Here is a 21,096-nt window from a genome sequence, read left to right on the forward strand (position 1 = left end):
GTCGTTCCACCGAAGATCGGCCAGCTATACCGTACATACTATAACCGGACTAGACCCGCATCAGCCACGCCCCGTAACGGCTTGCTCGACTATAGTAGCTGCAGCTATACAGCCGCATTATTTCCTGCAACGCGTCCGACTCGCGCCTGTTCGGTTTCGCGTCTCTCCACAGCAACAATACTGGGGCTCCATCTTGCATTTCAACCGATAGTTCACCCACTTCTCTGCAGCATCCTCTTCGGTGGCCTTCAACCAAAACCAATTATCGACAATCCCCCCTGGAACCCCCTGGTACTATAATACGACCATACATCCCGTCTGTATCGGTACCTCGACGTACTCCAGGCTGACTGTCGCCTTCCACCAAGAGTACTCAGGCCGGGGTTTGAGCTGACCAATAACCTTACGCCTCTCGTCCATCATGTTGCAATCTCGAAAATTCTACCTTTCCCTTGTTGGCGTTGTTGCATGGTCAAGCACAGCCGCCGACACCGTCTTGTCTATCTTGGAGACGGCATCTCTTTCTTCGTCTCAATCCTCCCTGGTTAGCATCGCTGCTGTAGCGAGCACTTTCGACGTCGTTTCTCTCTGCTGTGTCGGCTTCTACATATTTCACAATGTGGGAAACGTCCGCGGAGCCCTAGAACGATCAGGTTGGGCAAGAAAGACTTTGGTAACCGTCAGCGTCCTCATATCTGGCGCTGCGTTGGTACTGTCTCTCATTTCGATCATCATGATCAAGTCAAGATGGGCAGAAGTCACAGCCGATCCTGCCGTTGCGCCGGTCTCAAATTGGGACAGCCATGTTTCGGGACAGATCGCAGCCTGGGTCGTATCATGTCTCAGTCAGGCCATCCTGTACACCTCGTCGCTATGGAACCGCAAAGCACCCAAAGTTCAAACTGTCATCACATCAGGCCCTCGTGACTCAGTCATGAGTGAACTGCGGACTTCGCGCCCAAGCCATCTCAACTTCGCAGAGCACACCCAGCTTGCGACACCCATGGCTATTCACCAGCAACCCGAGGTTCTTGGAGCCTTGCCTTCGCCCACCTTCTCTACACGCTCATCGCAGTCGCTCAGATCTTTCCGAGAGTCTCTACGTCATGTAGTCCGCCCAGTCAACTCGCGCACTACTCTCATCAGCCAGAAGTCCTTCACCAGAGACGCCCCAGCCAGCATCTACTCGAACCGACAGTCGATTGACACTGTCTCTCACTCCGATGGGTTCGATAGCTGGGACACAAGCAGCGTGAGCCTTCCAGCACGCGATGTCGTCTTGCAGCAAGCGGCGCCAACAAGGGGCACAACATTGGAGCCGATCCCCGGCAGCCGTCCTCACTCGCCCGCTCGCGCGCTGGACGGTCCGTTTCTGTCAGAACTCCCAGAGGAAGATGATGAAGACCTGCCCCCACCCCCGAAGATGATGCCAGACATCTCGCGCCCACCGAGTCCAGCATGCAGTGAGGCTCACATCCACCCCTTGTTCAGGTCGGAGAGCCCATCAGGTTTGCCGCCTCCAACAATGACTCCCGGAACGAGCATCATCGCCAGCCCTTACTCCAACCAAGCCATCGCCTGCCCGCCACGATCATTCAGTCGGATGAGGTCGAACAGCAATCTGAGTCAAACCGCCATGGGCCCTCCCTCTCTCCACCAAGCCAGAAGCTTCACCCGTGAACGCTCAGCAAGCCTCCAATCAAAGTCCAGGAGCCCATCTCCCCCCAGCCGCGAAATGACACCTCCCATCCCCGACTTCGTGCTCAACTCCTCCCCCCGAAGCAGCATGAGCGGCTCCCGCCGCGTCGCTCTCCAGTACTCCCCTGATCGATGATAGATCATGACGAGGAGTACTACCTCTACTCCCTTTATGTCACGCATATAATGTGAAAGATGTAATGTCTCTTACGTTTGTACGATACGATTTCCCTTATACTGTTCATACCTTTTCGGTATACCCATTCATGTTACACAGTTCTATTCTGTCACTAGCTCTCGCCCTCACGGGGGTTCGATCGAGCGTTGAGCGTTTCTGCATCGCGACTCTTTTTCTTATCCGGTCTGGGCTCCAGCATACAGGGCTGTTCGAGCGGACAATCATCATCTCGTTATGTATAGTCATAGTATCTTATTGTTTTCATATACGACTATTTGCTGGTCAACTAGTCAGGCGCACTGTCAAGACGGAAAGCTAGAAAAAACCCGGACAAGAACGGACGGGAACGAGGAGAATCGAAGACGAAGTTAGGCCGCAAGGCTGCAAATCGATATACCCAAAATCAATACAACAAAAATCATCACCATCAGTAATCTACAAGCATCTTCTCCCCTTGATACTTCTGTCCAGCAAACCATAATCCGCATTATTGTGAAGAAACTTTCTTTCTCTGCCGGACCCGGAACCCCTCAGCCTCACCTGTCGTATTCCAACAGTTCCCTTCCCGCATCGACGCTACATGACTGACAACCACTGCTCTTCCCTTACCACAGAACATGCATGATGCCAGCATGACCCCCCTTCGCAACATGCAGTATCTACCCGGCCCCACTTCGGGCCAGTCAGAGTCGACCGTTAGCCGAACTTCCCATTCTACGAGGGAGATCCCCGCTGACCATGGTACGTATACAGCCGCCTCATTTCATTTAAACCTACCGGCCGAATGTTCTTCGTTGTTGGCGAGCATGCGGGGAGATTGAACCTTATGTGATGACGAGTTCGGGCGTGATTGCCCTGACGCACGCGCGCGGCTTCCGGAGTTTGCGGAAAAGGGTGTGTGGGTGCACGGGCGGTCGGGTCGGAGCCCGAGATGGAGCTGTGGTGATGAGTAAGAGCGGGAGCGGGAGGTGGTGTTGAGGGGAGTCTATCGTGTGTTTAGGTTCGGGGTGAGATGGTTCGTATATATGGTTTGTTGGATTGGGGGACTATTGAATGGGTGCAGTGGTGTTGAAGACATGGGGTGTGATACTTGGGGTATCTTGTCGGACAATTGTTATCGTTGGTGATTCTGTGGAGAGTACGAATTCGTCAAGATCGTCGTTGTATTGGAACATTCTGAACTTACTTTGGCATGCATTGTGGTGTGCGCAAGGCTGTACTGTAATCCCCATCGTGTTTGTTGGCTTCATACTTTGGTGTATTAGCCTTGTCATCAGTTTGAGACGCCATCAACTGGTGCGATTTATGACTATCACAATGTAAAGACTCTGAAAGAGGACAGATAGTTGGCCACACCACAACTAGTCCATTACACCAACTTGGACCGCCATTGGTTGTTGTAGCGAAAGCAAGCGTCGAGAGTTTGAGTGAGACAGTTGGCGAACAGTTAGTAGTTAACTTGGTGCCGTGGAAGTAAATGAATGAGTAATCAGAGATTTTACAATAACTCTTAACCAACGGAAATCACAGGTATCATGAATAAGACGCTATACGCAGTCATGTGAGTTGTAACGCGTTTGATGGTTGCTCATGTCTTGTGGCGCGCTCTACGCTGACCGCCGATCCGCTTGTCCCTTTGGTCACACGCGACATCAACGCCTCTGGCTTCTCTCAGTGAAGAGGAGAGTGCGCGAACTTGTGTCTGCATTCGAACAGTACGAACACTGCGCTGGCTTTGCAAGCGTCCAGGATAGGAAACCAAGTCCAGAACAGCCTGTCTTGAAACCCCCTTACCTGTTCAAAGTCCCGTCCCCAAGCCATGCAATACGACGCGACGGATGCATGCATGCTGCGCCGCACCCTTCACCACAAGGCATGCGGCTCCGATAGACACTGTTAGAGAACAGTAACAAGAGGCGAGAGTATACGTCTTTTTGACTTCAAGTACACCTCATGTTCGTTTTTGCGTTGCTACTTTCAAGTGAAGGGGGCAGGGGCAATGGTGACGATTCGGGAGGATCGTCCCGTCTAGCGCTGCGGCTAATGACGTGCGACGTGAAACCTGGATGAAGCAACTTGAAAGCTTCCAGAAAGTACGCCGAATGCTTCGTGGAAAGCCCGTGAGAGCGGTGATGTGATGGACGTTGCAACAGGCAGATGCGATGACTTGAAGTGGCGGGACACGGTGGCGGCAGGGACGATGGGTGATGCACGTAATTTGGGTCATTGCCCTCTTCGGCTGGCGTGCTGCACCGGAAGGCTCGAGGCGCAGAACCAACAGCGCCGTCAATAGTGGCCAGAAGCCATGGTAATTACTGTAGAGTAGGACTTGGATTCGAGTCGCATGACGACTGCGTGAATGTATGGACCTTATTGTGCAGTACGCGTTGCGATTGTTGCAGGTGAAGAGCTCGCGGGCGCTGTCATTCGTGGACTCAGATCCCAATCGGGCAAGGCGCCAGGCCTGACCAAGGATCTCACAAGAGCTTCATCTTCATGCGCCGGATCAACACGATTTCCAACACCCTCGCCAACCTCTTGTTGCTGCTTCACAAGTGCGCTTTCTGCGCTATCTCCTTATACTGACATTTCTCAGCATCTAGCCATCTCAGCGCTTCCGCTCGACTGTGCCACACGGAGCATTCCTTCTGCAGGGTTATTTCTGTCTTGCGAGCACCCGCAACCTCGACTTCTACAAGCAAATCGCGTGTAAAAATATCGAAACGGCTGTAGACTACCTCAAGATTATTCCATGAGTCTACGGATCCTTGACTCGGACTTCGCGTCACGCTGTCAAGCAAGTCACCGCGCTCACTAAGGCGACTGGTCATAGTAAGTACTTCACACCCAGCACTCACGTCGCGCAAAACCATCGCACGAATTCCAACAATCCACGGGTCCAGCAGTTCAGGGAACGATGGAATCGCCCACTGGCTTTCTGCTACTGACATGGCGACGACCATATGCTGACACGTCTTGCTTACAGCACTACCACCACTCTACCTACCCCACAAGAGGGTGACAATATCAGAAACCCACCCAGAACCATATCTTGGACCCGTAAGTACCCAATCGCATACCCGAAGTTCGGTTCGAGTTTCCGCCACCCTCTCATCATGTTATGATTCCAGGCTAACGGCTGCTTCGTCCAGGTCTCCGCTTACAGGTCTCACATAACAACAATGCCGCCGAAACGAAAGTTCAAAGGCACAAAGGTCATCTCTAACAGCCCTCTGAAGGCACCGCGTAAGTCCGCAAGCCTACTACAATTGCCTCTTGATGCTCCCTATAGGGTTATGCTAACCTTGGCATAGCCGCTAGCGCATTGTCTAATAAGCGAAGTAGTCTTCAGGGTTCGAAGACATCTCGCCTTGCTCCTTCAGTACCGTTCCAAATGACAACGCGTCGCGGTGCAAAAGGCACGTCTAACCACACGAGCTCGGCTGGTCCATCTAGCGCAAGCTCTGGCAGCCGTCGTAGTTCTCTGGATGAAAACGCGCAAAACGAGGATGCAACTCCCGACCATGAGGATGCGCGACCAGCCAAGCGCAGCCGAACATCGTCCGATTCTGGTTCGCCGCAGAGATCCAATGGCTCATTCGACAACAACACACCCATGAATGGCACCCAAACTCCAGAGCTTCAGAAACCTGCATCTAGTGCGACTTCAACGGCACCAAAAACAGCAGCAAAGAGGAGACGCGCATCAGACGATTCATCACAGTCCAGCAAAACACGTCCAAACGGAGTTCTCACCCGAACCCAAAGCGATGTCTCCGAACAACAACCGCGCAAAAAGCGCAAAACAAAAGAATCGCAAACCGACACCGCCGCCGACCAACCTCCTGAGTTAACTGATGCTAGCACTGCACCCAACTCACCTGAGCAGGTTCCAGATGTTGACGGCAGTCAAAGCCTTCAGAACGTTCTGCCGACCAATGGCGATGCCCCTGCAAAGTCCGGCAGGCGTTTGCCCGGTCGTCGGCGCCAACCGCATCCGGACATCAATGTGGAGACTGATTTGCGCCGACAGCTCAATCTTAAGATGAGCTATCGCAGTCTTGCAAAGGTCCAAAAGGCTTTGTTAGAAGAGTTGGCAAACCGTACTACGAAGAATCTTGAAGATGACCCTCAGTATCACAAGAAATGTCCGGAGTACGAAGCCGTCATGGCCCAGCTGGACCAACGCCGCGACTCCCGTCTGGACCAGATCAATTCTCTGCGCACATATCGACTCGAGGAATTAGAGCGCATCCGCGTCGCCGAGGAGCACATTCAGCGAGAGCAATACGTCAATCGATTCCGGGAACTTCAGGATGACTTTATGCTCCAAATATTCTTCCGCGCGAAGCAGCTGGAGCGGGAGATGAAGAGCCAACACGCTGATGCCACAGACGACGAAGATAACATCCTTCCGCCAACATTCAGTGACGAAGTTCACCATGCCGAAGACTATCGCATCGGATCAAAGTTCGCCTCACGGAGCAGGGCTTACGTTGAGGCGGACAAGGAACTTGAGAACGACTCAGTACGACGGAAGTTCACTGCAGCACGAGTTGCCTTTGTTGAGAACGATGAAGAGGCTGATGATTCCATTGAGGACGTAGCTGGTGGCTTTGCCAAGTTTGACGGCCCAGATCGCACCGAAGCTATTGCACATTACAACATTGCGAGCCTCGCTGATGCTGCCATCGAAGTCGAAAGGACGCCTACACCACAACCAGAACCAAAGGCGATTGAGGTCATTCCAAATGAGCATGCTGCTCTGCTCATGATGCTTGCAGATATATCAGCACATCAGCCGCGTACCAATGCCGCACCAAAACCTCAATACCACTACCCAGATCCTCGTCAGCAGCCCCCACCGCCGCCGCGAGCGACAACACCGGTTATCAAGCAAGAGTTTGTGCGAGAAAAGTCGCCGGAATTCGCACAGCCAGCCATGCCACTAGGATTGCCGTCGCAAGCTGCGCATAGCAGTCCGCCCAAAGTTACCCAGGTCGCAGTGGATCTTACTCAAAATGTTTCCCGTTCGGAGCCCAATGCTGCACCCTCAACGAAAGATACTGAGGCCCCTGCAAAGACAACTCCAAGGTTATCTACACATAGAATCATGGACATTCTCAATGACGATCAAGAAGTCCCAGTCTCGAGGACAAGGGAATCGCAATCCTCAACTCAGCAACCCAGCACACCATCAATGCGGGAATCTTCCATACATCCTCAAACGCCATCTAGGAGCGATGCTCTCAGAGTAGACGCTGTCATGAACAAGGAAGAGCCACCTATTGACCAGGCACTGATGGACGCATTGAGTGGCCCGCCTCAGAGCAACCCACCTTCGTCACCCCCATCGAACACTCAATCGTGGCAACACCCAAGTGTGCCACCCCAGACACGAGAGTCTGACGAGTCCTTACGTCGTCGGGATCCTCTGCAAAAGATCAGGGAACTTCTAGACCGGAAGGCACGCGAGCTTGGTCGAGAACCTCCAGACCGTTCTCACTACAGACAGGCTCCTGCTCACTGGAGAAACTCAATGCTCCCAAGCATAAACACCCAAGACCGAGGGGAAGTCGCGGCATATGATCCGACCAGGCCATCTACTGGGCTGTATGATGCATTACCGGGTAGTTATCATTCGCGTCGGCAATCCCATGAACAAGCTCCTCAGCCATGGGAACAACATGGCAGGAGGACGAGTGGCCATCAAGTGTCCCAACAATCGGCAGCATCACCATATCAGGCCCATGCTCCCCAGCCTCACTACGGGGAACATAAGCAAGGCCCAACTCCACCAACACATCAAAGCCCGTATGCACCACCGTCAGGATCGTTGCCACTCCCTCCAAAGCCACCTGGTCCACTGCCATCAGCGCCGCCGATCAACTTCCGTTTCGCGCATTATGATCCTGCGCCGCCACGCCAACCGTATCCACCGCAATCACCAAGCTACCCACCGACCTCACATCCGCCACAGGGTCCGCCACAACCGTCATACCAACCACCATACGGCGGTGCTCCATCCTACCAAGGCGGTTACATACCACCTCCAGGATCTTTCCAAGCACCACCGCCACCGCCCTCCTCCATGGCCCCATACCAACCACTCAAGATCCACCAGTACGGCGGTCAACCAATACTCCCCGCAAACATGGCACCACCCCCACATAGTGGACCACCGCCTCTACCCTTCATCGGCCAATCTGGGCCACCACAGCAACAAGGGCCTCCTCAGCACCAACAACAACAACAACAACAGCAGCAGCAGCAGCAGCAGCAGCAGCAGCAGCAGCAACAGGCCTACTCTCCAACGCATCCCCATCCCCCACCGATGCAATACGAGCAACGCGAAGCGCACTCCCAGAGTAACGGTGAACGGTCTTCAGATTCACAATCAAGACCTAGACGGCAGTACAGAAGCTATCACGCCCCCGGCACACAGTTCCGCAGCTACCAAGGTCCCGGAGAACAGCGGAGGAGAGGCGGCTGAATGACGCACCACTAATTGTACATTACGATCCCACATGCCCTTCGCTACTAGTCTCATCTTTCCTTACCTTGTCCTTCTCTTTTCTGTCGATCTGTACAGGGAAAAGGGTTGCATACAGCGAGGAACCTCTTGTTTTTTCTTGGATAAACGGGCATTTGCATGTTTCTTAGCTGCATTGGCGTTGCACTGTCTTGTTATACATGTGTTTTCTCTTTTGCATAGCCCCTTCCTTCTTGTTTGTAGCATCTTTTCCAATTGGATACCCTGGGCGGTTTGCGCAGGATCTTGCGTGTGGGTGCGTTGTTTAGGTAGAAATGGTTTATTTAATTGGTTACATGCATGTTTTCGTCGTCTTTGAATGTGACTTGCTCATGATGCCTTTGCCACGCTGAAAATGTTCATGCTTTGATGAAAGAAGGTATACGTAAAAATTGGGTATCACTAATACTACACTACATCCCGCTCACGGCGTCTGCACGAGCACTTCGCACAAATCCGCATATCTGCTCCACATTCCTCTGCTCTACGCCCTCCTCTTCACCCTAGGCGTAGGCGTCCACTCCCGCCCCAACCCCGATCCTCTCCCCTCGCCCCCAAATCCAGCAGTCCCCCCACCCCTCGGCGTCGCCCCACCCATCCTCTCAAACAGCCTCTGAGCAGCCGGTGTCAAATCGCCCTTCGCCTTCCTCCCTGGTGTCATTCCCCCAACAGCAGCAGCCGCCCCACCCCTCCGCGGCGTCGGCGCACTCAAAAACCTCGGCGTCTCGCTCGTAAAGATACCCAAGCCGGATCCCGTTGGCTTCGCCTGAGCATGTGGATTCGACCGTTTCGCGCCGATTTTGTCGACCATCCTGTGATGCATCTTTTCGCGCGAGGAGGAGTCGTTTATCGTGAAGGGTGTGGCGGTACTGCTGCTATCTAGACCGTAGCGTTCTAGGAGGTCGGTTGGCGCGTCATCGTCGTCTGAGGAGGGGGAAGGCGGTTGTGCGTCGACGAAGGCGTAGCCGTTTACTCGCGGTGTTTCGCTGCCTGTGTATCCTCCCTCGCTGGGATTGAGACGCGGACGTCCTGCGACGGCGTCACGTACGGCGGAGAGAGTGGGGCTGGACGGGCGAGGAGGCTCGGCTTCCGGGGCGGGAAGACGCGTATTGTTGTAGAGGACTTTCTTTGGGGGCGCGAGAGATGTGTTCTCAGCTTCTTGGGCCCGCGTTGGTGCCCATTGTTCTACGCTGTCCGGGCCGAACATGAAGCTGTTTAGGGCGGTGTGGCGGTGGCCAGTGGGCGCTGCGGGTCGCTCGTCGAGGTTTTGGCTCGGTTTTGTGCTGAGGACGACTTCCTTGCCTTCGGATCCGGCGGCGCGGGCTTCGAGGACTTTCTGCTGTGCTATGCGCTGTTTGCTTGCATACATGTTTCCTTCGCGGAGCCAGACGTTCTTGTCGAACCGCGCCTTGTTCTGCTCGTCGATGATCTGACTGAAACTCTCCTGGTCTTCGCTCGTGTACTTTGCTTGGAATGCGCCTAGGCTCATATTCAGGTCGACATTGTCCAGTTTGCCTAGGCCCTCATCGTCATCTTCGACTTCCGTTCCAGCGACCGTGACGGGTGTGTCCGCGCCCCATACACTTGGAGTCTTGTCGCCAGCGCCCCCTGTCTTGTCGAGCCTCGTTCTCGATGCCATCTTCCTTTGCCCACTCGGCACTGGTGTCATGACTTGTGTGAGCTTCTTGCCAGCCTCTCTTATCCATGACCTGTCATTGCTTTCCACAGCATTCAGATACTCTCGTTGTGCGTCGGCTTCCGCTAGCCCTGGGAAGAAGTCGCGGCGAATGATGTGCGAAACGGCGGAAACATAGGTATCCTCGTCTAGGACTACGGAGGGACGTTTTATGCGTTTCGGTGCGGGAGGTGGTGGCATGAGCGCATTCGACGCGCTACGCTTCGTGAGCGCTGTTGAGTTGAGGCTGGACATGATGTGGTCGGGGTGGGGTTGGAGTTGCAGAGCGCGTGGAAGTTTTCTGGTGGGAGGTGGCGGCGGTGCAAATAACGACGAGGTTTGGATGCCCCTGAGCGGTGGAGGGTAGGTTTCTGTAAGTGTTGTGCACCCACGTGGGCTGGTGAAAGAGCGTTGGCGCAAAGCGACTTTCGTACACGATGATGTCTTAGCGTCGGCAGAAAGTCTCCACCGCCTCCAGCCCTACCCTGGGTCGCGGGTGAAGGTACCTGCATAAGTACCAACACCAGTGACACAAGATACTCGGTTAGCCGCATCATTTCAAATCTTCATTGTGTGAGCGGATGAGGTCACTTGAACGGACAGAACCTCGCGCTACTCTTAGCGTTGTTTCCCTAGCATATCTGCATTGAATCTACGTGCGGTCGCATCAGTACCCTATCATGAGACATTCCAGCTACTCAGATAGTCTGGTACCAGCGTAACGATATTTTTGAACCTGTGCTCTTCCGTGATAACATCATATCCAATATCCCGACCCTATACAGAGCGAGTGCCTCATGGCACTTCTTGACCCGGGACCAAATCGTGATTCTTTCAGCAGCGCACTGGGCTCAATGGCGAGTGGAGTAAGACACGGAATCTTGACCAAGAACCGTGATCTAGTAGAATGACTCGACCATAGCGTCCTTGTGTGTAGTGTTGATGTTGGAAGGGCCATTGCCCTCACCGAGCCTGAAGACAGACTCGACGACGGAGAGCTCGGTCGCTGTGGTGTCAAGACCTAGATATTGAGATTAGCCCATGTTTTCGTTGACATTCTGAAGATTAATACGCACCAGTGACGGCCATCCAGTCATTGACAACCATACCCGCACCAACGACAGCGCTACCGCGGTTCACACTACCAGCTACAAGCGGCACTTGGAGCAAACTCGACAGCTCGTCTTGATCCTGAATGCTTGTCTTTGGGTGCACGATACCACCCTGATTGCTCAGAGCCATGTAGCTTCCTGTGAGCACATTGTCCGCGATGGTTTGCCTGAACACCTCCACACCCAGCACATCGGCTATGATCTCCTCTGTTTCGCGTTCTATATCCGGGTGTACGAGAGCGACGTGGTCGTTGCAACATATTACGTTGCCGAGGGCTGATAGTCGCTCTTCTATCCTCTGGATCTTGACTTCGTCGGGTATGGAATTTCGGAGATGCTGGAGTTCTTGGTCTGTGGTTGTGGTGGGCACGAGGAGGCCTTTCTTGTTACTGTGGACTTGTTAGGTTTTTAACTTGAGGCGTGTGTCGCATATCGCAAGCTATCGCAAGACTTTGAACGTACCCGGCGGTCAATCTGCCGATGATCCTGGTTCCGGCAATGGTGGCGTGGCAGATGGGAATGACATCTTGGAGTTCGGCTTCGAAAACACTGTTGCGCCACCGTCAGTACTAATTTCTCGCAGGGTTTGCTGGCCACGGTCGCATAGCACGTCGCCATGCTGTGACAACCCGCGAAGAGCTGTATAGCTATGCGCACCTGTAAAAGTTCTCGCTCGCGCCGACTGCGACGATCGCGTACGCGTTGGTGAGGGTAGCGAAGACACCGACTTCGTTTGAGTTTTCGAACTGGGCGCGGACAGCCATGATGATTGAGTTGTAAGTCGAGGGTATGTGTGAGGTTCTGTGGGGAGTGGAGAAGAAAAAGAAGGGTCTTTAGTACGTGGTTAGTGAGCTTGTGAGTGAAGTCTGCAGAAACTGTGAAGGCGGGACTATTTTGTAAAGAGCGACATCATAAGCCCCGCTACTGGATTGGGCCTAGCGCCTTCGACTCATCTTGAGTGAACCGAACCCTGCATATCTGGGAGGGCCCACCAGGTCCCTTCGCCACTGCATCTGGATGTTGGCGCTGGAATGGCTGTGACTGTTAAAGTGAAGAGTCATCACTTGGCGGCTTCGTCAGACGAGATGAGATGCGACGTTCATCTCGACGTGATGCGACTCATACCAGTCACCGTGCGCACTTTCGACGTGTCGCTGGGATCGCACGTCCATGATCGTGAAGCAAGCCACATCCCTTCACTTTGCGACGTATGGCTGTGCACTCGCCCATTCTGTAGCCTCGCCCGACTTGCAGCCTCATGGCAACCGGTCGCATTGCTTAGCAACGACCACGAAACCTTGTGATAGACTTTCGGAGCATTACTCAAAGGCGACTCAAGTCCATCGGTGTGGTCGATACCTGATCAGAGCACCGGCTTTGCTCAAGTGCACGGTGTGAAGCTCCACATGACACATGTCATAACACTCCCGTAGTCTTCCGGCTGATCGCAGTGAAGCGCCCAACTCCTCAGGTTCAACCTTGCGATGATCAATGGAAGACGCGATAGCATAGAGAAGGTATTCGTTATATTGACGTCTCATCAGCTGACGTAGGACGCATGACTATAATTACAAGATCATATAGTTCGTCAAGCTCGAACCACAGCGAGATTATCCAGGAGCAGCGCACGGTTGGCCGCTATGCTTCAGATCCCCAGCCACCGCGACAGGCACCCTTGCCTCACATCAAACTTCCAAGACGAACTGACAGGTGACAAGCAACAGGTATGGAACATGAAGATAATAGTATTGTAAAGTGGCTGATGGCGCCAAACTGGGCAAAGCAAATGGGTAATACGCTTTCGGTCACACTAGAACAAGCAGCAAAAAGAGAACGCCCGCTAAACTGCAGCATGCCGTACACGATACGCGTGGAGAATCGAAAAGTGAAAAATGTACAATAGCGGCTGCGCCTAGACAGTAGACCCAAAACGAGATCGGAATAGATATCGAGGAGAGCGTTCATGTCGTGTGCCGGAGCCAGAAAAACATTAACACTTGCGTGATGGCATGATTATGATCGTAAATGGTTCGTTATGCAAATGCATCGCGTGCAAATGTCGGTTGTAAATTGTGAGATTCGGCCTGGAGAGGACGGTCGGAGAGGTTCGCTGGACTGTAGAGTGGGTGTCACTCATTACATGCGCGACGCGAGAATGGCCAGCGCGACGATGACACCGATCAGAAGCGTGCCGACTCCGGACATGACACGGTTGAGGTTGCGCCACCAGGTTGCTTTCTGGAAGGATTTGTCGTCGGCGGGCCCCATCGCTTGGGCAAATTGCTGTTCCAGGTCGGCCTGGCTGGCAGTTGGGGTACCAACAGCGTTCGGGTCGAGGGGTAGAGGAAGGAACGCGGCAATTATCCAAGCTGTGTTTCTGATTAGTACATGTCTTCATTCATACAGTGGTATCTCGTGGGTTAAGGCTTACCAGGTGGGAACAGGAATCCTATACAGAAAAGCAGGATCTGTCTGTTTTGGCGCCCGAAGAGTGTGGCATGAACGTCATCGTCCAGTGATGGTGCGTTCCAAGCACTGTACAATTGTCCTCTCCGATCGGTCCGGAGGTGCGGTGTTGAGTAACCGCTGAGCGGGTACATGTGAGGTCCGACTGCGTATACTGCTCCGTCAATCGAGTGAACGTCGTCTGCTAGCGAGACAGTATCGGCGTGTGAAGCGCGGTTCCTTGAATTGTTCCTCGGTCGATTTCGTGGTCGGTAAATGCTAAGCGGGAAGTTGCTCTCTGAAGGGGTGCGCGATCGTCCGCTGTGGGCGGTTCCCAGCCGTACGCTCTCAGAAGACTCGGATTCCGGGGCTCCAACTGAGATGCGTTCTCCCTTTTGGTAGTAGACCCTTGCCCAAGCTGGAATGTTGTCTGCAATGAATCTGGACATGTGCGACTGAGAGGATCCAGGTCGCTCGTCGCTCATCGACACTGCATCGGTACTATTGGCTCTGTTGCGCAAGTACCCCGAGTTCTTCATGCGCAGAGGGATCGATGTAGGCAGCGGCGAGATCGTGTCCATGTGTTCACTGTTATCATCGGATGAAGATCTTGTCGTAGGAGAGAAGAGCGGCCGGGGAACTGGCACTGCAGAGAACTCGGTGTGACCTTCCGACGATACATTGTCCGACGACGATTGTGCGCTCCCAATTGTCTGTCCCCTCCGGCGTGGAATCGCTGTTCGACCGTTGCCCGCATAGCTTTCTTGTGAATGTGATCTGGCGCCGAGCGACCGGGAGTTTCGTGCGAGGGATCGCGAATCGCGTTCGGAAACTGAGGCGATTGTTGACAGCTGGGAGCTCCAGTGATGTACCAGCGACGGGTCGTGCATCCGGGATGCGATGTTGGGCGCGTCCTGGGATTCGGCTCGCGAGCTAGTGCCGGACGGCGCGCGTACGACGGGGTAATTAATTCGGATTCCGCTCGCGAAGGATGCTGTGCTGGCTTCATGAAGAGATGGCGATGGTTGCGATGAAGCTAGTGTATGTGTTGGTTCGATGCTGGTGTAGGAAATATCAGAAAACGTGAACGACTCTGTACTTTGTTGAGGATGCAATACAGGTTGTCGATAGTCAGTGTCACAAGTGAGAGCAGGCCCCCTAGCTTGACGTTCGGTTGCCGCTGGGCCTTGGGGAACTTCTGGTAACGGTCGACCGAAACTGACACTTGACGAGTTTCCGGCATTACTAATTGGGCGTGGTGTGGTGGTAGGAGCAGGTGAAGCAAAAGATGCAGCAGAGGCCTTAGGCGTTAATGCACGGTCGGAATCTCCTCCAGAAGAAGAGGGAGGTACAGCCCGGATAGTTGGCCTTGTAGATTGTGAGGAGACGACCTCCTCAAGTACCTCGAGGCCTTTTGGTTCATCTTCTAATTCCGGTGGGGGTGAGGATGGGGCAGTGCTCCCCTGGGAAAATCTTAAAGACGATGGCGTAAAAGAGGATGCTACGAGGGTATCTTCCTCTGACATGCTAGTGGAGCCCGAATGTCTGAAACCCTTCTTCCGTGACAGGATAGGCTGTGGTGTTCGCGCTCGGCTCGCCTCGAACTTTGCGATGGTACTGGCGACCTGGCTGCTATTTGAAACACGAGATCCCGGCCTTTCAAAGCCGTAACCCGGCGCATGACGGGGTGGGGGCAGGATTTGCGAGGGTTCGCTGGGTACGGGATATTTCTGATAGATGTCATGTCCGGGATCTTGAACAATGCGGATGGTTGACCCAGAGTCGCGGTTAGTTTGCGAATTTGAGCGTTCGTGAAGCGGCTTGCGGATAGGAGACGTGTTTGTTGACTGCGACTGCGGCGGGTCAAATCGAGGACCTTGTGCGAGTGTTTTTTCGAGTGCGTTTTGTGAGTCTGCGCGACTGTTGCGTTGTTGTGAGGACATGCTGTGGTGGTGGTGTGGGCCGAGGATGCCGAAATGTGGATTGGTGGTAAACGCGGGCGGAGAAGTCGAAACCGATCATTAATGACGGGGCGTGGGTAAAAAGACAGTAAAAATAGGACGTAAAGACAGTATGTGAAGATAGTCAAAGAGTGACAAAAGTGCTAAAACATATCAAAAAGAATGGCGGCCCGCAGGCATTAACAGTATGAGGAATGGAGGGAGGGAGGACGAGGAGTGGTGGTGAGGTGAGGACGGCGGGCGTCTGGCAGCAGCTCGGCCTAAAGAGGGTTCGTGGCTGTATGCAGAAGCAGGTTCGCGCTGCAGGAGCGATCCAATTGACAGCTCAGCCCCGGCCAGTCTGGAGCACGACCCGCGACTTATGATGACTTGTACAGAGATGGACCCAATTCGCACAATATGACTTTCGTCTAGCCTATACCGGTCGACAAGATGATATGAGCTGCTGGATGCGCGGTCCACCTGGGAGTGCGATCACTGCGACGCGCCTGGGGAACCCTCGTCGAACAGCCTTCCTAGTCAATCGGGAGAAGCGCGTCGCGGTTGAACGTTTAGAATGAAATTATATTTTGGGACGGGCCAGTGACGACGCGCAGCGTGGCGGACTAGCCGTTGAATGGCAGAGAGGCTGGCCAGTGGGCCTTTGGTTGTGCGTGCTGCAGGGGTAACGCGGGAGGGCGTGCTAAGACGTCGTGGGCGCTGATGGCGCGAGTCGCAGGAGCCGAGACGAGGGAACGGACGATCGGGTCACGTGATCCAGCGTGACCGATGGGGCTTGGCGGGGTATCGAAGGTGAATGGCTGCGCTGCGCCAACAAGATGCGCGCGACAACGCGGGGGGATCTCGTGCAGCTATAAACAACGCCCATGATTCTTTTCCTGCCTCTCCTGTAGTGCGTTTGATGTGCGGCTGCTTTTTTGCAACACCTCGCCATGCCTCCCCCCCTCAACGGCTGGCGCGACAAGCTCAGTGCGCTCGAAGACTTGTACCAGCGACATGTCAAGGGCGGTAAGTTGGCGCTCCTCCACCTCAAACCCTCCTAAACGCCTGCGCGACCCACATCGGACGAACTCTGCTGCGCTTTCTCATCGAAACATCGCCATGAGGTCTAACGTGGTGCCAGTTCCCAAACCGCCTGTTCTTTCGTCGAGAGTTGCGGCGCTTCTGTCGGTACGTTTCATGTTTGCTCCCCACCACCACTGCCATTGTTCTCACCCAATGGCACCGCACGCGCCAAACATGCTGAAGTAGCTAACACCCACGCCCGCAGGCCGCCTATGTCTTCATCTACGTCATCCCCTTCTACCTGTCGCCCGCCACGCGACCCTCTCCGACTCTTACGCGCGATGCGCCGTCGTCGATACGCGCCCGGGTGCGCGCAGTGACCTTTTCCACCGTCCTATGCTCCGTTCTCACCATCGTCGTACTGTACCAACATGACGCATCGGCCAAGGAGATCATCCGCTTGCTTGGCATCTGGCCTGTTTCACTTGTAGATACCATCCGGACCATGCTTCTGGTGACTATCCTCTTCGCGGGTCCCATCTTCGAGCATGGCATTGTAGACGGTGACTGGAGAGACTGGATCAAACTAAAGGGCGTCCACGAGACCCTGAGCAGCTGGATCGGATACAGGAACTACATAGTCGTGGGTCATCTACTCTAGTCCACCCCTTCCTATTCTAACCTGCCCAGGGCCCCGTCAGTGAAGAAGTCGTGTGGCGCTCGTTAATCATCCCCCTCCATGTCCTCGCGCAGTTCTCCGGCAAGCAGATCGTCTTCCTCACGCCACTGTACTTCGGCATCGCGCATCTCCACCACCTCTACGAGTTCCGCATAACCCACTCTGAAGTCCCGTTCTTCGTCGCCGTGCTCCGCTCACTCTTCCAGTTCACATACACGTCGCTCTTCGGTTTCTTCGCTGCCTTTGTCTTCATAAGAACCGGAAATGTCTACACGTGCATGATAGCGCATACCTTTTGCAACTGGATGGGCCTTCCGCGGTTCTACGGCCGTGTGGGTGTCGAAGCCGGCAGTCCCATCGGACCGCCAGACGTTGACAAGAAGGATGATGAGCAGAAGAGCGTCCCACTGTATAAGGGCAGGGGTGTTGGATGGACCGTGGCCTATTACATTGTGCTTGTAGCAGGCGCTATGGGCTTCTACTATCAGCTCTTTCCGCTGACTGAGAGCAGTCACGCCCTGCCTGTAGACTTGACAAAGGCGTAAGATCACCATGCGCAATTGGAAGGCACCAGGCTGCAAGCAGTAGACCACACTTAGAGGTGCTGCACGTTCACGTTTGAGGTATAGCACAAGTAAATATCACTGAGATGCTCATCTGAGTCTCGCAATAGCCCACCAATTATCCTTCTCATACCCCGACTCCAATACAACTCCACCAGCCTGCTCAACATCCCCTTCCAGCTCCCCCTTCCGATACAGATGATAATACCTCAAGAACGTCTTATCACCATCCGGCTTCGGCGCCTCTTCTTCGTCAGCTTGACCTTCATCGTTCTTCTTCCTCCGTCCCTTCTCCTTCTCCTTCTTCTGCTTCAGGACCCACGGCACCATGACGTCCTGCTCGTGGCCCTCGTCCCAGCCTCTTCTACTGTCTTTCTGTTCAAGTGCCCAGACATAGATGAGTGCTCTGCCACCCTCCAGGCCAGCATCTCCATTCTGATTCGACGGTGACGAAGGCCGCAGTAAATCCAAAACACACTTCACAGCCTCTACTCTCCGTGCCGGCGTAGACAAATGATGGATGACCGCTATCGAAATAGCGAAATCAAACACTCCATTTGGATGAGGTAGCGAGAGATTGTCTGCAACCACTACATCGTGCGGTTCATGTTGTTTCGCAATCTTGACAAGGTTTGTAGATCTGTATCGACGTTAACTTTTAAGCACAAGGGCCATGACGAGTCGCAGGATAGTCAATCTAGTGAATAACAAAATAGAACATACCGATCACTACCCACAACCCACACCTTCTTATTAACAGCCAAATACTTCCCGTTCCCACACCCGACATCTACGCCTATGGCGCCGTCATGTTGTTCCTTGAGGAAACGCTCGACTATGGGCCAGGGCTAGCAATCGCGTTAGTCATGCATGCTCTCTTCCCATTGCATGCCACTAGTAATGGCGAGGGTGGACGCACACCTTGTAGCGGGTAGAAGAAAAGTGGGATGCAATTTCTTCATAGACAGAGTGAACGTGCTCGGCTTCGTAGGTTGCGCCTTGGGTTTCTGAGGTCGCCATGGTGGTCGTTGCATCGGTAGGTGAGTGGAGATGTGACTGTAGGAAAGGCTAATGTGCGTGGTGTGGTGGTGGATGGGGAAATGGCCAATGGGGGGTGGAGGGGGTGCCAAGACGCTATGTGGGCATGCGAGTGTGCGTTTCGATCGTTCCGTCTTTCATGCTCTACACTGACAAACTCTCACGATGTCATGAAAATGTCTGGTGTGAAGGCTCAGCGTTGAGACAACTTTTAACTACCTGGCAGATATCGAAAACTGACCACTACGTCTGGCAAAATAGCAAGCACCTATCCCAGACCGCAATGATGCTGAAGCTTGCATTACATGCATCTCCTTTCTTTCTCCGCCCTGATTAAGAGACGGCCTCGCTCATCAAACTACGAATTTTTCTGCTCAAGATGTAGTAGCCTAAGGCTTTGAGCGTTCTGATGGCTTTTCTTAGCATGAATCTTCACGAAGGCTGTGTGTATGCTACTCAGGTTATCGAAATCTGGGCTATGTCCTTATCTCCATTCTACTGGATGCGACAACTTCAGACTTGCGGCAACTACAGGGCATGTCACATCGCATTCATCGTGTCCGCTTCCGCCTTTCTTTGGGTGCATGTCAAACGATGGCAAGAGGACAATGGCGGTTGACGTCCCATCCATTGTTCCTTTGTGACGGTCATCTCGTGGCTTTTAAACTCGCAATTTCCCGTCATCGATGCCAGTACTTTGTGAACACTATCGTCTTCTTTTCCAAACCTCAGGTCAATTTAGCTATTCTTACAGAAATTTCACATCCAAGATGGCCACCCCTAGGGTATATAGAGCCCCAGCGGGCAGTCGACGAAGCGCCCGTATCCCAGCGGCTATAACCGGTACTCCAGCTAACGCGCGTGTTAGCCTTCGTTCGGACTTGCAGGAGAACCGGGACCGCATAGTATGTTCGTTCCCGAGCTTGATTGTTCTTACTGATCATCTCTTAGGCAGCACGTATAAGTAAGAGATGGCTTGTGCGTGGGCGTGCTAGGCCACAGAGAAGTAAAGGCTTCACAACTGGTACCAACTGGTGCTACATCAACGCCGCGCTCCAGGCCCTGATGCATCAGCCCCAGTTATTGAACTGGCTTCAAAACCATGATCGTCCGGTCAGACGAGGCACTGGTGGCAGTAACAAACGTAATGCCTGTCATGCAAATCCTCCATCGTATTGGGGAGCAGCTGCCAGTAATGCAGTGCCAGATTGTACTGGATGTATGATGAGAGAGCTGGTCAACACTTATTGGGCTAACACCCCCAACACCACAGTCGCCCCCAACGTGCCAAGAATACAAGGAATCGCATTGGCTGGTGACGTCGCGCAGTTGGCCGCCAACGGTTCAATGGTTCAGATGGACTCTAACGACTTTTATCAGGTGATTCTGCAGCGCTTGCAGGTCGCCAGTGAGTGAGTAAACGCCCATTAGTAAATTATCAACATGCATACTTACCAGTTCTAGGACGCAAGAATGGGATGAAGACTTCCGCGCACTATTCCAGCTCGACAGACAAGAGAACGGCCGATGTATAACATGTGGTCACGAAAGGCTCATTGCGAAGATTCCAGAAACCGGCATCCTTCTAAATGTTCCCACGGCCACAACAACTTTCAACGCAGCGCTGTCGAGATTTTTTCAAGAGGACAGAACAATACACTGCGCTATATGTGCAAGCAATACTATCCATCTGGTCACGACCAGTATTCAAGCTGGCCCTCAAATCCTTAAGATCAAACTCGCCATCTTCCAAATGAAAAAGTCAGAAAAGAAAGACAAGAACGGCAATCCGCAGCCTGCTACAGAACACAAGATCAACCACCGCATGGCTCACCCCAACATACTCGACCTAACTCAATATCAAGAGAATGCTCATCTTCCCCTCCGCTACCGGCTGTCTAGTGTCATCTCTCACTCTGGCGAAGGAACAGAGACCGCAGGCGGACACTACATCGCGAGTGTTCGAGGCACAGGCGACCGCATTACTTGCATTTCTGATTCTACAACGGAGAATTTTACACAGGCTCAATTCGAGGCAAGTCCACAGGTGGCGGGAATATCTCCCCCAGCAAAGGAGGTTTATGTACTCACCTATCTGAGGGATGACGGCAGGTTGCAACGGGAGATGAAAAATCTCGAGTCGACGTTGAATTGATGGAGGGTGGTAAGTTCGAATTGACAGTTTCCCTCTTTTTTAGGTATGCATGTAT

The 21,096-nt window shown here is 53.5% G+C and overlaps 8 protein-coding genes across 8 annotated transcripts; 4 read left to right on the forward strand and 4 right to left on the reverse strand.

The window, feature by feature from the left end:
• Window positions 1-421: 421 nt before the first annotated feature.
• J4E85_009455 (uncharacterized protein) lies at window positions 422-1,834 on the forward strand (the record flags this gene model as incomplete). Its single annotated transcript, XM_051473679.1, has 1 exon — window positions 422-1,834. One exon carries the CDS (start codon window positions 422-424, stop codon window positions 1,832-1,834), a length of 1,413 nt encoding a protein of 470 aa, XP_051322464.1.
• Window positions 1,835-5,058: 3,224 nt separating this feature from the next.
• J4E85_009456 (uncharacterized protein) lies at window positions 5,059-8,369 on the forward strand (the record flags this gene model as incomplete). The annotated part of the gene is made up of 2 exons (XM_051473680.1): window positions 5,059-5,122; window positions 5,191-8,369. The coding sequence occupies 2 exons, from the start codon at window positions 5,059-5,061 to the stop codon at window positions 8,367-8,369; spliced, it is 3,243 nt and encodes a 1,080-aa protein (XP_051322465.1).
• A 523-nt stretch (window positions 8,370-8,892) lies between these two features.
• Window positions 8,893-10,338, reverse strand: J4E85_009457 (uncharacterized protein; the record flags this gene model as incomplete). Its single annotated transcript, XM_051473681.1, has 1 exon — window positions 8,893-10,338. The coding sequence occupies one exon, from the start codon at window positions 10,336-10,338 to the stop codon at window positions 8,893-8,895; it is 1,446 nt and encodes a 481-aa protein (XP_051322466.1).
• Window positions 10,339-10,982: 644 nt separating this feature from the next.
• On the reverse strand, window positions 10,983-11,959 carry TIF6 (Eukaryotic translation initiation factor 6; the record flags this gene model as incomplete). The annotated part of the gene is made up of 4 exons (XM_051473682.1): window positions 10,983-11,104; window positions 11,160-11,584; window positions 11,658-11,744; window positions 11,853-11,959. 4 exons carry the CDS (start codon window positions 11,957-11,959, stop codon window positions 10,983-10,985), a joined length of 741 nt encoding a protein of 246 aa, XP_051322467.1.
• Window positions 11,960-13,331: 1,372 nt separating this feature from the next.
• J4E85_009459 (uncharacterized protein) lies at window positions 13,332-14,221 on the reverse strand (the record flags this gene model as incomplete). Its single annotated transcript, XM_051473683.1, has 2 exons — window positions 13,332-13,564; window positions 13,627-14,221. 2 exons carry the CDS (start codon window positions 14,219-14,221, stop codon window positions 13,332-13,334), a joined length of 828 nt encoding a protein of 275 aa, XP_051322468.1.
• A 2,312-nt stretch (window positions 14,222-16,533) lies between these two features.
• J4E85_009460 (uncharacterized protein) lies at window positions 16,534-17,830 on the forward strand (the record flags this gene model as incomplete). The annotated part of the gene is made up of 4 exons (XM_051473684.1): window positions 16,534-16,609; window positions 16,725-16,771; window positions 16,872-17,249; window positions 17,297-17,830. 4 exons carry the CDS (start codon window positions 16,534-16,536, stop codon window positions 17,828-17,830), a joined length of 1,035 nt encoding a protein of 344 aa, XP_051322469.1.
• Window positions 17,831-17,938: 108 nt separating this feature from the next.
• Window positions 17,939-18,868, reverse strand: J4E85_009461 (uncharacterized protein; the record flags this gene model as incomplete). The annotated part of the gene is made up of 3 exons (XM_051473685.1): window positions 17,939-18,488; window positions 18,572-18,696; window positions 18,770-18,868. The coding sequence occupies 3 exons, from the start codon at window positions 18,866-18,868 to the stop codon at window positions 17,939-17,941; spliced, it is 774 nt and encodes a 257-aa protein (XP_051322470.1).
• A 1,120-nt stretch (window positions 18,869-19,988) lies between these two features.
• Window positions 19,989-21,041, forward strand: J4E85_009462 (uncharacterized protein; the record flags this gene model as incomplete). Its single annotated transcript, XM_051473686.1, has 3 exons — window positions 19,989-20,105; window positions 20,267-20,298; window positions 20,351-21,041. The coding sequence occupies 3 exons, from the start codon at window positions 19,989-19,991 to the stop codon at window positions 21,039-21,041; spliced, it is 840 nt and encodes a 279-aa protein (XP_051322471.1).
• Between the last annotated feature and the right edge of the window lie 55 nt (window positions 21,042-21,096).

This window comes from Alternaria conjuncta, assembly GCF_024043145.1.
Source record: "Alternaria conjuncta strain BMP 0040 chromosome Unknown scaffold_17, whole genome shotgun sequence".
Taxonomy (NCBI): Eukaryota; Fungi; Ascomycota; class Dothideomycetes; order Pleosporales; family Pleosporaceae; genus Alternaria; species Alternaria conjuncta.